This window comes from Urtica dioica, chromosome 9 (genome assembly GCF_054948205.1).
Source record: "Urtica dioica subsp. dioica isolate 48M chromosome 9, U.dioica_male_clone48M_v1_H2, whole genome shotgun sequence".
NCBI lineage: Eukaryota > Viridiplantae > Streptophyta > Magnoliopsida > Rosales > Urticaceae > Urtica > Urtica dioica.
The window spans coordinates 15,393,372-15,412,538 of record NC_142764.1 but is presented as its reverse complement, the minus strand read 5'-3'; the positions used below and the strand labels follow the sequence as shown (position 1 = coordinate 15,412,538).

Sequence of the window (19,167 nt, the reverse complement as noted above, 5' to 3'; positions counted from 1 at the left end):
TTTACAAACGTAAATCTTAAATAAATAGTCACTGTCATACATTAAATCACATAATCATTTATGGTTATTTACCTAAGATTTACGAAACATTGACTATTTAACAATATCAAACGTTTAAGTTGACTATTTTCCTAATTTTTTGTAATTTTTATAAATTTTATTGAATATTTATCAATTTGGGCTTATAAATAACATTTCATAGTCATTCACTGAATTTTTTTTTTTTTTTGGCTAAATGGTAAAATTCAATATTCCATATTATTATATATCTAGACGATATTCCCCAACAATTTTATAGTGACTTCATGATGAACCTGTTCCAAACAAATAACAAAATTTAATGAACAAGCTAATAAAGTTCTCTGGTAAAACACAGTGCCAACGGTACACTGGATTCCGGTGGAATTGTAAAAGAATAAAATTTTAATACAATAAATAAATAAAAGAACTCGGATACACATTACCCTCATTCTTGAAAACTCATGTATTCACCCCAAGCACAAAGGCATTGCTATACGCGGGGAGATTATTGGAGGGTTCGTTCTTCTTGACCGGTGAGCGAAAGGGATTCGGCGTAACGGGGTGCGTGATATGCAGCCCGCTACTGCGCAGAGCCTGCTTGGCGTTGGCGCACGAAATCTCCGATTGGTCGGTGAAAAACGCCGGGACCCCCATCGACTTGATGAGAGCGAGGGCCCCGGTCCAGGCGGGGTCGCAGTCGAGCGAGCAGTTGAGAGCCACGACGGCGTGCGGGGCCGGCAAGTACGTGGCCTCGTCCTGGTACGCCCCTCTCACGAGGTTCACCCTCACCCGGCTCCCGATCCCCGACGTGGTCCCCGAGAGGCTCGTCGGCACTTCGGGCCCCACCATGATGATGTGGATGTTTCCCGACCCGTTGAGAAGGTGGCCCACCTCCGCAAAGGCCGGCATCCAGTCCAGCTCGCCCTCTGGCCCCAAGTAGTGGAGAATTACCTCCTCGCCCTTCACCGCAAACCCAAATCAGAATCCATTCAATTCAACTCAATTCGCCTTGGAATTGGAAAGTTTGTATAGAAAGGCATTCACCTTTAGGAGGAGATTCTTCGAGGCGATGGCGAGGGCGGTGAGGACGTAGTAGAGGGTCAAGGGGTGAGAGAGGATGTGGGCGACGGGGCTGGAAAGAGGGAGGGATCGGAGGTTGTAGTACTCGGACCAGCCGGAGAGGAGGATGGGGCCGGAGAGCCCGTCTCTGGGGTGGAAAGGGGAGTCTCGGGGGTACTCTCCTTCGTCGAGGCCGCCCCACGGCCCGCCTTTCGCCGGGAGGAGCCCGAACGGGCAGTGAGAGTAGCACCCGCACTTCCTCCTCCACATGCCTCTCTGGTGGACCCCCACCGACTCCAGCCACCTGCACGGCTGCTCCGCCGCCGACCTCGGGAACGAGAAGATCTTCATCGCCAGCTCTTCCTCTCTCTCCATCATCGCCTTTTAGTACCCACATGCACATCCAGTTTAAATAAAAAAAAACAACAAAATATCAGGTAAATAGCCAACTGAAACGTTTGGAATTGTTGTATAGCCAATGTTTCGTAATTCTCAGGTAAATAGCCATAAATATGACGTGACCTAATAAATATATGAAAGTGGCTATTTAGCAATGTCAAACTGTAAATGTTACTATTTACCTAATGGACACATAAAACAAACAAAGCATATGCACATCCTAGATTCGCGGTTTGTTTACCTTGTAGAGCCCGCACGCGCTCTTGTGGGCGTCCTTCCAGTGCTGCTTCTGGCAGACGGGCCCGCAGTAGATGGCGGCCCGGCACCGGCCGCAGCAGAGGCCCTCGTCTCCTCCGACCTCCTTCTCGCAAGCCGCGCAGCGTCTCGAGCCCCCGAGCCTGTGGTGGTCGTCGCTCGGCGGCTCGGCGTACTTGGTCGGGGTCGACCCGGGCGTCGAGCTCCCCTTCTCCTCGTGGTAGTGAGCCTGGCCCGGGGGATGGGACACCGTGACCGCGACCAGGTCGTGTCCCTTGCCCATCTCGGGGCCCCATTGCACGTCGACCGTCTCGATGAACGGCTCGAAATGAGCCAGCCTCGACCACTTGGGCCCGCCTCCGTCCACTTGGAGAAGCGTGTGGACCATCGAAACGCCTTTCATGACCGCGTACGCGTATCGGAGCTCCTCGAGGCTCGGGCTCCGGAACCGGAGGGATTTGGAAGACGAGCAGCGAGCCACGTCGATCACGGGGAAGCTGCGGTTGGCCGCCCCGGAGGGCTCGAGCGAGAGGGCCTTCACCATCTTGCGGTTCGAAGGGAACATCGAGGACTCGGGCTCGAACGTGACCCTTAAGAGCTCCACGTTCGGAGCCCTCGCGGTCTCTCTCGAGCCGGTCATCTTCCTCGCGTCGTTCTCGGACCTGAACATGTTGAGGCCGACGTCCCCGCCGTCGCCTCCGACGAACTGGACGCACGGGAACGGCTGTTTCTTGCCGGACCAGTCCGAGTCCTTCCCGACTCTGACGCCGAGGATGTGGCCCGGCCGGAGCCTTTTCCACGGCTCGGTCCTGTAGAGAGAAGCCGAGGCTTTGAACACCGACTTGATGTGGTTCGGGGTCACTCCTTCCACTTTCATCAGGCAAGTCCCGGACCCTGGGCCGAGCCCCGGGCCTGAGCCGAACTGCTCTTGGAATCTATCGAAAAGGCTCTTCAAATGCAAATCCATTCTTGCTTCTTTTTTTTCCCACTGATTTGAATACCTCTTTTGAACCAACTGAAATCCCAAGTGAAATTTCACCACCCACTCTCCAACTAGATTGACCTCAAAAACGGCTTAGAACGACGACACACTTGGATCATTGGCTCTGAATAGTTCTTTTGAAACAATCAAAATCCCAATTGAAATTTTTGCCCCACTCTCCATCTGGATTAACAGTAAAAACGGCCAAGAACGACTCGCGTGAGATTATATAGGAAGAGTCATGAATTATGATTGCTTCGCGTTTTCATTGCAGGTATAGAACAAAGGACTCCGCTATTAATCGCTCTACAGTTCGAGTAAACATACACATGCACATTTAGGCTAGGAAACCGTACGAAATTCAAGCTTTCACTAATAGTAAATGAGCGATCTTTGAAATCGTAGAAGATGACACATGGAATTAGAGAACTTACTGAGTTTGCCAGAGTAAAGAGCTTGCTCGTCCGCTCTTTATCAGCTTAGGAGACTGAACTGGTGCCGAAATTAATTTCTTCCGAGTTTCGGAGCGCAGTGACTCGGAAGTTAAGCAGTGCTGAGTTAAAGAACGAGTCAGATCCCAATCAAAGCGTCGGTGATTGAACTCGCTCAACGCCTGCTGACAGGAAAAAGAGAAGACCGTGAAACTGTAATGACGGAATTAAAACCAGTAGTAAAGTAGTAATAATAATGAAATAATAACCCAGATGTGTTTTACTTTTACAGGTGTAAATGCATAAATAAGTATTAGACATTATTCCACTAACCATGTGTCAAATTTTACAATTTCTAAAATAGAGGTAATTGTTTATAGAAGTCGTTTTTTTTTTTAGAGAAATTACTCAATTTGCCACCAATTTTATAATTTTTTCCCACTTTCCACTAAAACACTAATTTTTCCCAAAATGTCACCATCTATATCAACAATGTTGACATCTATTTTTTGCGCTTCACTATGAGATGTCAACATTGTTGACATAAATGTCAACAATGTTGACATCTCGGTGACATTTTGGGAAAAATTAGTCTTTTGGTGGAAAGTGGGAAAAAATTATAAAATTGGTGGCAAATTGAGCAATTTCTCTTTTTTTTTTATTTTTTATTTTTTTATTTTGCAAGAGTAGCATGTTTAAAATTTTTATTGTGAAATTAACGATTTATTTTTATTGTTATTTTTTGGGTTCTATTTAACTTAATTTATTGTTTGTAATTTCATTTATAAAGAAAATAATTGTTTATTGTTTGAAACGTTATTTTTTATTGTTTATAATTTCATTTATAAAGAAAATAATTTTTTATTGTTTGAAACGTTATTTTTTACAGGATTTAAAATAGCCGCTATTTTATAAATATTGCGCCCTAAAATTCTCTCTTTTAAATACATGTAGTTTTATAAAAAAAAAAAAAAAAATTACATACTCGTGTAGACAGGGACGAAGCCAGGATTCTAGATTAGGGGGGCTAATATGCAGAAAAAGTCCAAGGAGAGCTAATTTGTAAATATTTAAGGTAAATTTAAAAAAAAAAAAAAAATTGAGAGGGGCTACAACACCTTCTGAGCAACAGCTGGCTTCGTGCTTGCGTGTACACATATTTCAAATAACAATTCTCCCACTTATTTTCTCTCATTATCACTCGACATTCTCTCTTAGTATCGCTCTTATCGCCGCCGAATTTCAACGCCCGTGGATCCTATCATCACATTTCACTGCGCGTTGGTGCAACAAATCGCCTTGTCGTTGCTTTCTTGTCTTTTCTTTTGTCTTTTTCACGCGGTGATTGTCAAGATTTTCATATAAGGTTAGATTTTATTGAGAAAGCTTAAGATTATAGACATAAATATGAGTTTATTGGTTTGAATGTTTTAAGTTTTTTAATGGATTCGTGTACATGGTCGGATGATTTCACGGATTCAAATTTTTTTGTGCATTTCATATCTCGTGCAGTCCCATATTTGCGGTGCGCTACGACAAGCTACTTTTAAAATTTGGAATATATTTAATTTAATTTATATTAAATTTTGTATATAAATTAATTTTGAATGGTAAAATTGATTATTTTAGATGATGAATATTTCTCAAGTAGTGTAATAAATCATGGTAGAGGTTGTTTTTTGCCGTAAAAAAAGGAGTTTATGAAATTGAATATCCTTTCTATGGTTGAGGGGTTGTCGTATGTCATTTTTTCTTTTCCGTACATCGAATTTCATGGGTCTGTACGGTATAGTCTCTTGGTTAACTCAAAAGACTTATTTGATTTGGCTTGGAGAAATGAGTACATGTAAGCAATTATATGATATCGATATATGTTTGTAATTACAGTTTATTTACTAATCTTGATCGTGTAAATAGGTTTTAACATTTGGAGTATATATTGATATCGTGTTTTTTTCTATATTATTCAGTTATCCGGATAATGTATTTTAATGTGTATAGTAAATAAATATTAGATATGATCTGAATATTTTATTTTTTAAAAATAACTTGGAGATATTTGATTAATAGAATAATATCTCATATTAAATAACTAAGACCAAATAAGGAAAGTGCTCATATTTTATTTGGGTAAGCTTCAAAAACTATAAAGAAGTGGCTTAGGGTTTGAGGAAAAACATAAAATACAATGTAATTCCTTACTTGGAATTTGTGCCTGTTTGATCGAATTTTCTCTCTCCGGATTAAGGAAATTTTGTCAATACCACTTCCCAATAAAAGAAAGAATTATTCCGACATCTCTTGGAATAATTAAGTGAGAAAAGAGTTGGCGATTCCTTGGTTCTATCTAAAACGACTATAAAAGCAAAAATCTATTTGAATTAAATTGTTATGAATTCTCTTTTCGGCATTAAATACGAAAAATAATTTTCTGATAAATTTTATGTTATGAGCTTCATGAACTAATATCAAAAGTTTTAAAGAATTTTTGAATAATTGAAAGAAACTACCAACACTCTCTCCAACAATCTTCAATCTTTCTACTCCTCATCACATGGCAATATTTAATGGGAAGCCACCTATTCTGTGCTTTTGGGGGAATTTGAGCAAACATAGAGATAATTGGAAGAAGAAGAAAAAGAAAAGCTTGATGAGTTGTTGAAACCTAACGTCTGTATTCCCTTCTCGAGAATAGTCATGCCTTTTAAGTATTATGTGACGACCCGACTTTTCGAACCGTCATACTAAGCTTAATTCTCTTACTTAGAAAAAAAAAATAGTGGATAATTTTTTTTTTTAAACATCGTTTCATAAATTTAATAAGGTTAGACTTTAAAATAAAACAACCTTGAAAATAACCAACACTTGAAATCTTACAAAAACAATTGATGAAAATAAGAGAAATACTTAATTCGGAATTCCAAACTAAAGTAGATGGTTGGAATATTCAACGGAAATAAAACATTAAAAACTCAACTTCAGTTTTGCAAAACTAATTAAACTTAGAAAGTATCGTAAGCATAAAAAAATCTCAAACCGAGTGTTTAGAAAAATTTCGTAGCGGAAGTCTTTTAAATAAGTGAGCGGAACCACAACCCAACCCCTTAGCCATCAAACGCCGCTGATCCACCCTCCTCACTTGTTCATATGTTGCTTACCTACAATATGGACGAATACACATAATATGAGCTAACGCTCAGCGAGAATAACTATGACTCACAAAAAGAGATGAGTAATGCAATGCATGACCGATTACTTAGTGTTTTAATTCTAACGGTGTCATGGTCTTTCGTATCATAAATCTTATCATATTTTATTCGGGGTGCCCCTAGAGTAGTCATACCAATTTCAGTGTACACTTTGGAAACGAACTACGGGGCTGCGACCTCTCATAGTTCGCATCATCTAATAAACATATCATATGAGAAAACTCCATTTATGAGCCCGTAGGTCGGCTCGAGAGAATTCTCTTAATACCTCCGTAGCTCGAGGCGGTACGACTCTCCTAGTTATCTTATCACTTGATTATTTGCGTTACATACAAAGATGACATATGACATATGACATAAACATAAATAAAACATGCTAATAAAAAGAACATGTTATACCAAAGTTGTAATAAACTCATACATAAACTCATCATATTCATAACAAGACATAACATAATAATCACAATTCACTCAATAACACATACACGCATATAAGAAATATCACACAATCAATCATATAACACGTATTAACCAGTTCAGATCACACACTCATCATAATTAATTTTAAACTAATCCGTATTGTAGTCAGATTATTCTCACCTTATTGAGTCGGGGAAAAGTTCTTAGACTTTCGAACGATTGGAAAAGCTATTCGGCTCGGGACCTATTCGAACGGATAGGAATTAGGTTCTTAAAAGATATTTCTAGACAAAACAAAGTTTCTGGAAAAAAAAATATCAGAGAAGGAACAGGGACGTCAAAAGACGAAAATACCCTTCGTTCTCGGTTTCCGGGAAAAAAAATAATTTCAGAGAAAAATTCTGGAAAAATTCCAGAGACTAGAAAATATAAATTTGAACATATTAGTCTTCAGTGATAAGACCAAAATCGGATTCTAACATGACGGAAACTAATTTAAACGTATATTATCTAAAACTTGAGTTTTAGAGAAAAGAGACAGGTCTGCGCACATGTCGGAAAAGCACTCAAACCCTTGATTTATTTCATCTAAAAACCACCAAATTTTTATCATATAACAATAACACATGAAATAAACATGTATAAAAATTTCAGCTGAAAATACCTTTTTAGTTATTTTTAAAAAAATGAATTACCACGTTGTTTCAAAACAGACACAGAGTTTGCGCACTGATCGTAAAAGATTTAAAAAAAAAACTCGTTCATCTAAAAAACATAAAATTTTAAACACAAACTGAAAACGTTTTATATATCCAGGTATAAAATTTTTGGATCAAAATAATACATTTAGCCTTTGAAAATAAGGCGTTTCTTACAGGCCGAAAAAAAATCTGCTAGAAACAAACAGATTTAAATCTATTTTTTTTATAAAATAAAATATTCATAATAAAAATATGATAACTGAAGGAAAGAGAAAGAACAAAATTTTGATAATACCTTGATAGATTGAAACTTTGGTGGTATAATACTCTTAACGTGCTCAAAATAATATGTATGACAACTATAAGAAAATTGTGTTTGTTCTGTTTGTTTGTTTTTTTTTTTTTGAAAAGGGAGAATGGTTAGGCTGAGCGTGGGAGAGAACATAAAAGTGGAGCAGAATAGAAAATTCAAAAAGAAGAGGTTTGACTAATGAATACCATATCAATGCTATCAATGTGCATTAAGTCAAAATTTACTGCAAACAAAATCTCCCACTTAATATTCCTATACGGTGAAAATTCAAAATCAAAAGTCCATGTTTAAAAAGAGCAAGTACCCATTACTAGTCTTCATATTATTAACTCTAATTTTCTATGATATGTATTTATATATAAAAGTATATGTATGCATGTGATCTAGTGTACATCAGCGTACACCATGACCATAGCAATATTAATAAGAAAATGTTGCTTCTTATTATATATGTATATACTCACACATATTTATTTAGATAATAATTACACATTATATGTCTTTATGCACATCATTAAGGCCGTACAAACTATACACACTTTTATTAAAAGGAGGTTACATAAAAGAATTACCCAGCTAATGTATATATAGCACTTCTATATTAAAAAAAAAGTAGCATATACCTAACCTTAAACTTTCATAACACTATTTTTGCAACAACAAAAAAAAAATAATTCCTTTAATGACTAAATTTCAGGGTATCACATATTAAGTGTTCAAGGTTATACCACATATAGCGTGTGTGCTCGTGAAGTATCCATATATACATTACATGCTTAAACGGGCTCAAAGAAAGATAATAGTCATGAGAAGTCGGTGGTGGTGGTGACCACTGTCAGGAAATCTCAAGTAATAATATAACATATCATTACTCATTTATCATTAGATCACGAAATTGTTGTTGTTTACGTTATATATATGTTGCGACTTGCGATGGCATTACTAAAATCACTTGGTACCGAGAAGGAAATGTACGAAGGGGTGGTGAAAATCCTAAAAATATCTAATTTCCTGGGACGTGGGAAAATAATGGAGAATGAGGATGAATCAAAGGGGTGGAAACAATTGATGAGATTTTTGTTGAGACTTGTCATGATAAATGTAAAAAAAAAAAAAAAACATGTACGCTACTTAATAGAATGCAAGCAATAATTTAGATGCTTATGATTATATAATCGATGGTTTGAAGAACAATAGTCATTATAAAGGTTAAAAAAATTTATTCGTTTGTTTATTCCCTACGCTTCTGTTTTAATCCGATTAACATCTCTTCTTAGATTTTACGAAAAACTGTTACGAATTCGCGGGCATGCAAATTTGGGCTGAAACTAGATCGGGATGATCGGTTTTTTGGCAATATTTTGGACCAAAACCGATTTTTTTTTGTTTTACAAAATTTAAAATCAAAACCATCCGGTTTGAACAAAAAAATAAATTTTGATTAACCATTTTATTCGATTTGGTGTCGGTATTTTTGGTTACTATTGTATATAAAAATTAAGCTTGTTATACAAAAAAAATGGTATGTAACAGCCGAGCAGGAGCAATAATAATAGCCCTTGTCAACTACTGGATTCGAACCTAGAAGCTTTGGCTAGCTACCCAGACTGCCTTATAACCTAACCACATACATGTCAAAGTTATACCCATATTTATTATACTGGGTATAGTTTGGTTTTACCGAATTTGATATTTTAAAAAACAATAACTGAACCAAAATGAAGTTCAAATTTTATTAATCAAAACGATTTTTTAGTTTTTAACATGACACCGAAAAAATTTGTTTGGTTTATATCGTTCGGTTTGGTTGTCCAATTATTAGGGTTTTGGTTAGATCTAATGCAAACTTTTTGTTGTTTATGAATCTCAATTCTAAATTCCAGAATCTGAGGTCTCCTAATGAATTTTGTTGAATCTTTGGATATCCACACCAAGTATTCTAGGCTATTCTCCAAATAAATGTGCACCAAATTGTGGGTAACTCCATATTTGCTCTAATGAAAATAACGAGAGGTTTCGTTGACATAATAAAACACACATTTTTTGGACAAGAGAATATTGAAATTCTCACGACACAGAGAGAGAGAGAGAGAGAGAGAGAGAGAGAGAGAGAGAGAGAGAGAGAGAATTTTTTTATACTTCTGCTACAACAATGTTGGCCGAATTTTTCCTCGCACGGAAGAGCAGAAAAAATCTCAACCACTTTTTTTTTTGTTAATACATTCTTTTATTTAGATGAACTATATTCTCTACCTAATCAAATTTGCAAATATAATATTTTTCGAAATATTTATCAACCTCATAGATTTGAATAAAACAAAATTCCAAGCCTTTTTTATTTGGCCTTCGACGTACGTCATACATCCAATGGATTCGGTGGACAAAATTTAGGTGCTCTCTTAAATGCACACAAATTAATGAGTCCATTTGGAACTCGAAAAAAATACAAAGGCAGGTGAAAATTTGAAGAAAAATGAAAATAGATTGCGTGAGGAAACCAAAATTATTTGTTATGTTTGAAAGTAGTGGAAAATACAAAGGAAAAAAAACCCTACCATTTTCCCATTCTTGTTTAAATGTCCTAAAAATGAAAAAAATGGAAAACACAAAGGAAATATATATATATATATATATATATATATATATATATATATTTGAAAGAATGTTTTTTAGGACAACATTTATCACAGTGAACACCTGAACAACATTAGGCTAAAAACGATTATCATGACGAAAAATGTTCAAACATATAACAAATAACCACAAAATGAAATTGCAAAATTTTGAGTCTATTACTAATTTAAAATAAGATTTCTCACATACAACTATCATATCATTGTTTGAAACTTAAATGAAAGTCCTAACATATATCAAACATCGAATTTCGTCAATCTAGACCGCATCTCCATCCATATGTGATGTCGTTCTGCGGTGATCGGGGGGAAAATGTTTTCGGTGAGTTCTTTGTAAACTTTTACTTGAGACCGTTTGCTTTTGCCTTCTATATTTCAACCACTTGAAAGAGTAGTTGCTATATATCCAAGCCCAACATATTGGATTTGTATAATACCGCTGCCAAGGACGAAGGCATGTGCAACTCAGGGTGGGCTTTAGCCCCCCTGACTTTTTAATAAATTAATTTCCTATATAATCCATTTTCAAAAAACAAATACATATTATAATTTTTTCCCATAACTTATTTTAAAAAAATAATTATCCTTCACAACTCAGTTTAAAAAATAATTATCATCCATAACCTTAATAACAATTTTTTAATCGATTTATTTCAATGGATAATTACAAAACAATGTTACAATTTTATAGTTAACCCCCCCTGAAGAAAGTTTATGGCATCGTCCCTGAACGCTGCTACAACTTTCATTCCATCTCGGATAAGCTTCATTTCCTCGGTCACACCTTCATTTTTCCTTTTTTTTTTTCTTGGAACTTCTCTTGGATAAAGAAGGAACTATAGATGATGATTCATGTTCTTCATAGATATGGTTGTCGACGTTGTGCAATATAAGGTAAACTTAATTAGTATCCATGCATCGTAATCATTTTTGCATGCCGTTGAATTACCTCATGTTGCTTCATCAACTCCAAAAACTAAGTCCATTTTGTCGTTTTCCTAATAGACTTGTACCGAAGCTTATACGCACTTGGATGTACCTACAATTTATCACATTTGTAAAGCCAATTATGAATTATACTTTTATTATGTTGTTTTAAAATTAATTCATTGCTGATTTTCCTGAAGAAAAAAAATATGATATCATTTCAACTCCACCTAAGTTAAGTTTAGAAGCAAACATCCATATAATTCAACACTATTATATTTGAAGATCTACAATATATGATTTTAGAAACTATTTAGTAGTGCCCAATTGATTATTTAAATTGGTAATATTAATAAAATAACAAGTAGATTTTTTCCTAAATGTAATTTAATGTACATCATTTTAATATAAGTGTAATACTATCAATAATTTTATGATATAATAGAAGATTAAATAACATTAAAAAATGTTACTTCAAGACAATAGAAAAACAACAAAATTACCTACATATAAGTTTCTCTGACATCGGTCAGAGCTTCAATCATTTAAGTAGAATGGTTGAAACCGAATCCACCTATCTTGTCTTTAGCCAAGGTAAAGTTTTCCTTCAAGGTCTTTATTCTATTTCTTTACATGGTCCGCGTTGATTGTTTCCCCCTTAAAAGTATCAAATACTATATTAGCCACCGTAACATGTTCCACCTAATTTTAGCCCTTTTTTTATTTGTTCCAACAATGACTCGATCAATGCATCAAGCATATCATCAGTCCAAATGACAGGTTTTTTCAAACAACTGATTCAACCACTTAATTATTTACAAAATTACCATGTTCAATCACGAAAGATAAAAAAAAAATTACATGCATTGTGGGCTGAGTATATTCAATCATGAAAGTTAACAAAGTAATATACCATTTAAAAGTAGTCCGATAACAAATTAAAAGATTATAAAAAATATTATTATTTTGAACACAACAAACAAGCCAATAAGTATAACAACTAATGTGCATTAAAAAGAAAACACATAGAAATAACTACAAATACTCATTCCACAAGGACATATTCGCTCTCTAAAAATCTCTCCACCTTTATATTCTTGCATTGAATGCCTAATTTTTTGGATTTCAATTAATGTTGAATTGAGCTTCATATCAGCTTCATCAACAAGACGTTCATTAGGATCAATACCCATTAGCTAATTGTTCAAAATACACCCCTGCAAGCTCTATATCACTTTGTGTATCAACTAGGAAATACGACTCAGTTCCACTATTTAATATTTCAAACCGTTTCTTAAGAACACCAAAACAATGCTCAATTATGGTGTGCAGCCTTACATGTCGAAGGTTGAGCAAATCTCGATGATTCTAGAGTCATGATATATCAAACTCATTTAGATGGTACCTTGTGCTTCTATATGAAGAAAGGAAACCAATTTTTAATGGAAATATCATCCACTAAGAAATATATACCTATAATTTGAGTTCAAAGTTATATTTTATTTTTAAGAAAATCACAATATTAGCGAGAGATATAAAAACCCTACTTTACCTCGGGATACAGCTAATATATTAGAATCTCTTATTCGTATGTCATTTAATATCATAGCATCTGACGACGAACCTTCTCAACTAGGCAACACATATGTGAATCTTAGACTGAAGGCGCATGCAGCCAAAACATTTTGTGTTGGAAAGTCCTTACGAAGTGCTTGGTTTCCTTCTCAGATTATTTCTTTCCTCGATCTTAAGCAAATAAAATATGCATTCTAGTCTCACAACTCTTTTTTTAAGGACAGTTTTGCTGTTAGTGGGGATTGAACTCATGATCTCCACTTTAGAGGTGATGTTGAATTACCAACTAGGCCATGCTAGGTACCACAAGTCTCATAATTCTGAATGAATGTGAAAGAAAATGTTTCAATAAAATCACAAATCAGTGTGCACATACCTGTGACATAGATGATGTAGTGAAAGACGCATATTTAACAGTTTATCCATGTTTTGCTTGAGAACTTGTCCTATCATCTTGATCAAAATTGACAGAGAAAGACCCTACTCAAGCTGACAAGAGAAAGAACACAATTTTAGTAACGTATATAGAACTTGTTCATATGAATCCCTATTATGAAATCTATTATTTTGACGACCCAATGATGATTGGACATTCTCAGTTTTACATTGTGAGTACAATATATTCTCATATTCAAACCATCAAAAGCTCATTATGTAAAAACACTAATACAAAATATAACACAAAAATCTTTCAAAACATTATACCAAATCCTCAATTTACAAAAACGATGTTGTTGTTGTTGTTGTTGTTGTTGTTATTATTATTATTATTATATCATTTGTATAACTATTCCCAAGTGGATCTTAAACTAAAATGCTTAACTAAAACGTTGAGTTATAGTGTAGCCTTGCTTAAAATATTTCAAAGACTTGGACAACTTTGAAATTCGGAATAATGACAATGCAAATATATTCTCGAAACTCAAATATCGTTGATGGTGGTGGTGGTTGGTGATCTTTGTTATGAGCTTGGATTTTGGTTTCCAGATTTGTATCGCAACATCGATTCACACCAATCAAACTGATTTCGAAGTTTGTGGCTACCCCCAACCAAAATAAAGAAACATAAGTATTTAAGCTGAAATAGAATGAACATTCACGAGAAAATTCAATATGATAAAGCAGTTTTTATCATTAGCTCCGAAATGACAATATAATCATCCCCTTGAATTAAGTAGCAACATAGTAATCAAGACATATGTAAACACCTTTTAAAAAAAAGACATATGTAAATAAGAGAATAAGTAACATGCTATCTTAGATTTAGCTACAACAACCGACTTTTCTCACTATAATGTAACTAAAAATTATTTGGTCAACAAATTTTTCAATAAACAAAAAGAGACACTCCTCAACAAACACACAAACTAACCCAATATTATGAATTTTCTCTTATTTATCACACTGTAATATCACAATCGCAAATTAATTTCAATTTTTACTCATATTACACTAGAAAAAGCTCAATGGACATCAATGAACTTATATTGAATGAAATCAATCTTTAATGTGACATAACATTCTACACCTGATCTGACCGTGAGATTATTCGGCGAGTCTTCTCTTCTAACATTCAAATCGATTATTAAAAAATTGGGGTTTCGTTCAAGAACAAGAGGAATACGAGAGAGACTGAGAACGAACGAGATGAAAATGTGACGAGTGTGAGAGATTCAAGAGGTCGAGCGACTGGATATATATATATATATATATTTATATAATATAATAAGTCATAATGCAAAATTACTATTCATAGACTATTCATCATATTCATTGTCCAATTAAATCATGACACTTCATTTTCAACCAATAAGAACACAACACACCATCTTCAAACCGGATTTTTATTACACTCACGCAAGATCTCACGCGCCCTTTCAAACTCACGTGCATGATATCAGTTATATCGAAAACCGTTTTAAAGAGTAATTAGCGGAATCACAAAGTCCCATTCTGTCACTCCTATTCCTATTCCTTCCCTAAAACTTCGCACGCGCTCTATCTCAGTCTCTCTATTTATGGTTCTCTGTGTTTCACATTACGGTTTCATGTTCTCTTCTCGCGATTATTGGATTTACTGGTCGGACTCCGCAGGTTCAAGATTCGCGCTCCTTTAGGTTCGTCGCCGATCTTAATTTCCCTTTAATTAAGCGTTTTGTTCTTATCCTTGTCTTTGAAAATGTATGTGGTTTTTTGGGTTTCCAGGCTTCTCGATTTGTATCGAGTGACTTTGGGAAGTGTTTTAAGTGAATTGGAAGATAATATTTGTAAGGAAACTGACGAATTTGTGCTATATTACTCAAATTGGTTTTTTTTTAGTTGTTTGCATCTTATATGCATATCTCATTGCTGCGTGAAGAAAAATGTTTGATGTTCTATCTCAGTCTCACTGCAATTTTTGGTTTAGTCCTTTTTCCTTCCCCAATTCATGAGAAAATCCGAGCTGTCTTCCGAATCCCTGCCATTCTTTTAGCCTAGCCTTGCCTTGCCTATTCTGTATTTGTCTAATTTATCTATTTTGACTCTTATTTTTTCTATTGCCTTGGTAACTATCATAATCCACTTTCATTGATTAAAAAAAATTCATCAACCCTCTGTTTCTCAAAATTGTCTGATTAAACTTTTCGTCAAGATTTATTTTTATAATTTTCATGTTTACTGATTTAATTATTTCGTTAAAGGCTTGAGGAATTTATGAATTTCGGTTGGAATCTTAGTGTGACGCTTGAAATACCTTGGGTACTGAAGATGAAACGGGAACAATAAAGGTTTCATATTTTTGGATTGCTGAAATGACTTAGACATGTAAAAATAAGGTTACCCTGAGATGGCGAATCTATAAAGTCTTTGGTGTTGGTTTTATTATGGTTTATTGTAATTTATGGGGAGAGTATTGCATTACAAACCTCTTGATTTTGAATTTTTATTGTGTTAAATCCCTATATTAAGTGAATATAAATGCGTCTTTGTTTTGCTCAAATATGGGCTGTGATAAATGTTTTGATTTGGGTTGAGAATTTCTAAATTTATAATTTTTCAGATTTGATATTGATGGGTATGTCACTGGGTTTGGTCATCCAAAGTGAGTGAGAACACATGAAGCAGCTTTGGGAACATGTCCAGTGGTTTTCACTCTCGTTGATGGAGGAGCTACGTGCATTGGTAAAACGGTCATCGATGAATTAGCCTACAGATATATACTTTGATTTTTGAATGCTTAACATTGTGAAAGTCTGCATTTTTTAGCTTCAATTAAATAAGGTTGTACATTTTTTTAAATAGATTTTTCCGAGTAATGGTAGTTCCTATTTCTCGTAGAAATTATATCTTGTAAATTCTGAATTTCCCATTTTTCCAGATGTCTACTTTCAGATGCGGCCTTAAAATATGGCAATTTAACTTGTATAGTTTTACTTCTTTTGGCTATTTTCCCCATTATTGCTGAATTGAAGTTTGGGTTTAACAAGCGTTAGCAGGTAGAAAATTTCAGTTGGATTATCTTCAACAAGTCTTACCAGGTATGTCATATTCATATGCTATCTTAGATAGGCTATTGAATCTACAAGACATCAATGTTTTGACCATTTTTTTTTCTATGCATTAATAGTTTTTTTTTATTTGTCTCCCATATCTTTATCAGAATAATTTCCCTAATGATGAAATGCTGGAAAAATATCATGATGTACCAAAAATTCGGATAAAAAAGATTTGTAGATCCGTCGTTGTGTTAAAAAAATGAAGGCCATGTGCGGAGCCTTATTCCTCATTGTTATTATTTATTGAATAAATAACTGCGATATAACGTGATTCCTCAAACTAGGCATTGTTTTTTTTGTTAGAATTCTATATAATAGCTCTAACTCTGAATTGCGTTTTCATGTTCTGTTTGATTTCATTACAGATGCGCTTTGGTCTCTCTAACTAACTTTCATTTAGATCCAGATTTGATTTCATCAGACTACGTGCGAGGTTAGAACTTTTTGGTCAATGATTGAATTTTGGTTCACCAGTGGTTGATTTTTATGAATTTCTTTTGGCTCTTGGTTGATTCTTTTTCTGGGTTACAATTCACTCATTTCAGTAATCTTTTTTCTCTTACGATGATTATTTCTATAACGGGAATTCTGTGCTTTAGTTTTGTAATGTTTGACATAGTTTCTTGGATAATTGTAGATTTGCACAAATCAGTATGTGTGAATGTTTGGTGACGTTGTTTTTCTCTTATTTGTGTGCATTTCATTGGATCGGATGATTGGATAATGTTTTTATTTTATTTTATTATTACTATAACTATTCTTCTTTTTCTTTTTTGCAAATACATGCTGTAAGAGACTTAGTCGAGTAGTGCATTGGTCTTTTTATATTCGAGGATGTCATAGAAGAAATTAAACAACAGAAGGGGATCTAAATTTTGTAAATTTGGGAACAATTTCTGAAAGTATGATCAATAACATAGAGTACCATTTAGATAAATAACATATATGAATTTCCACACCTTATTTAGATCGTTGATCATCAAGGAAGGCTCGTTGGACATGGATTTGAGACAATCTTTGTTGATTAGATTGATGAAATTGGGGTTAGCCATGAGTCTGAGTGATCCATCAACACTGAATTTTTGAATCTGTGGCTGGGAAATTAGTCATTTGTACTTTATAGATTATTGGAGTATTTAAGATTTGTGGATCGTCTTGAAACTTAAGATGCCTTGAACCATCTAGAGATGTTTTACTTTTTTTTTTGGAAAAATTTCTCTTGCTAATTGCAGATTTACCCACACCGACTTTGGACTGTTTTCTCTTGATTAACTGCTTTTTTATTCTTCATGGTTTTTTGATTTGGCGTCTCTCCCCGCGTTTTTTTACCTATGCGTGCTCTCAGCGGACTCAATCCGTGACCCGATTCTTCACTCTGCTGCAACTCGTCGGCCATTAGACCGTTCTCGCCCTAACTCCGGCGACGAGACTGAACTCACACGGACAAGAAGGTCACTGTATGCTTTCTCTGTGAACAAACAGTTTCACGAGAATGTGTATGCTTTCCCACTATTGTTGCAAAACAAAGCTTTTTTTATCGTATTATCTGGCTCATCTTCAATCATCCCCGATTCGATCTCTTCAGACAAATTTTAGGCCGTAATTCGTAGCCAAGGAGTTCACTCTATATATTCTCAGCCATTCAGAGCAGCAATATCACTGTATCATCTGGAGCAAGAACGGTCTTGGAATGCTATTCATAGGTGGGGAAAAGCAATCAAATTTCTCAACAATTTAATGATTTGATCTTAATGTAAAATATATTTTTTCAATCTTTAATTCTGTTAATCACTCTTTATCTTTGGTGATGACCAGGTGGTTGTTGGACCCGCTTCTCTCTCTGTTTTATCAAGACACATATGCCGTCCTTTGTTGAAGCAACGGTGTGAGAAAGATAAAGGGCAAGATTGGCATAAGATTGCCCACATCCCTTAAATCAAGTTCCAGTAAAGCAACATCTGAATCTTATTAAAGGTAAATTATTCATTTATTATTTTTCAATTTGTCTGATAAGTTATATACATGCTATGACTCTCCCTTGCCATTTAAATTTTATTAGACTCTAATGTTGGTTTCTTTGTTCGTAAAGGGACAAAGGAAGCCTGTGCCTTTGCATAGTGTTATGGTTCTTGACGTCAACCAGTACTTGGAGAACGTTCCAGGACGTGGTGTAGATGATTCTCATGATTAACGATAAGGTTTGTGGAATCGATTTTGAATTGTTATTATTAAATTTTACGTGCTTGGTCTGGGAATCGAAGGACGGGAATGATAAAATGCTAGGTTTGAGAACTTAAGAACTGGATTTATTATTACGACTACTCTTATTTTTATTTACTTAGGTCAATTTTTTTAAATTTTTTTTTAAGTATGCTACTGACTATATATTTCCTTGAAATGTTTGCACTGATTATGAGTCTCTCAAAAATTTTACTCCCTGAGTATTATGTATTGTTGAAATATTTCATAACTTAATATTCGTTTATAACCTCATGCTTTGAAGAAAAACTTGGTAAATTAAATCATACATATATTAATTATTTACTAATTACAACTATAAACACCACGTGCGAAGCACGTGTTTCAGTCTAGTGTATATATATATATATATATATAGAGAGAGAGAGAGAGAGAGAGAGAGAGAGAGAGAGAGAGAGAGAGAGGATAAAAAATGAAAGAGTCAAACGAAATTAGGTATGAAAACAA

The 19,167-nt window shown here is 34.9% G+C and overlaps 1 protein-coding gene across 2 annotated transcripts; it reads right to left on the bottom strand.

Annotated features, from left to right (window-relative positions):
* Positions 1-239: 239 nt before the first annotated feature.
* On the bottom strand, positions 240-3,376 carry LOC149385235 (zinc finger MYND domain protein). Of its 2 annotated transcripts, none has more exons than XM_089627097.1 (4): positions 3,151-3,376; positions 1,721-3,022; positions 1,066-1,461; positions 240-981 (listed from the first exon to the last, which is right to left on the bottom strand). In XM_089627097.1, exons 2-4 carry the CDS (start codon positions 2,699-2,701, stop codon positions 481-483), a joined length of 1,878 nt encoding a protein of 625 aa, XP_089483223.1. In that variant the 5' UTR covers positions 2,702-3,022; positions 3,151-3,376; the 3' UTR covers positions 240-480. The 2 variants fall into 2 exon arrangements, with proteins under 2 accessions (XP_089483223.1, XP_089483224.1); XM_089627098.1 differs by having other exon boundaries at positions 1,721-2,899.
* Positions 3,377-19,167: the final 15,791 nt, after the last annotated feature.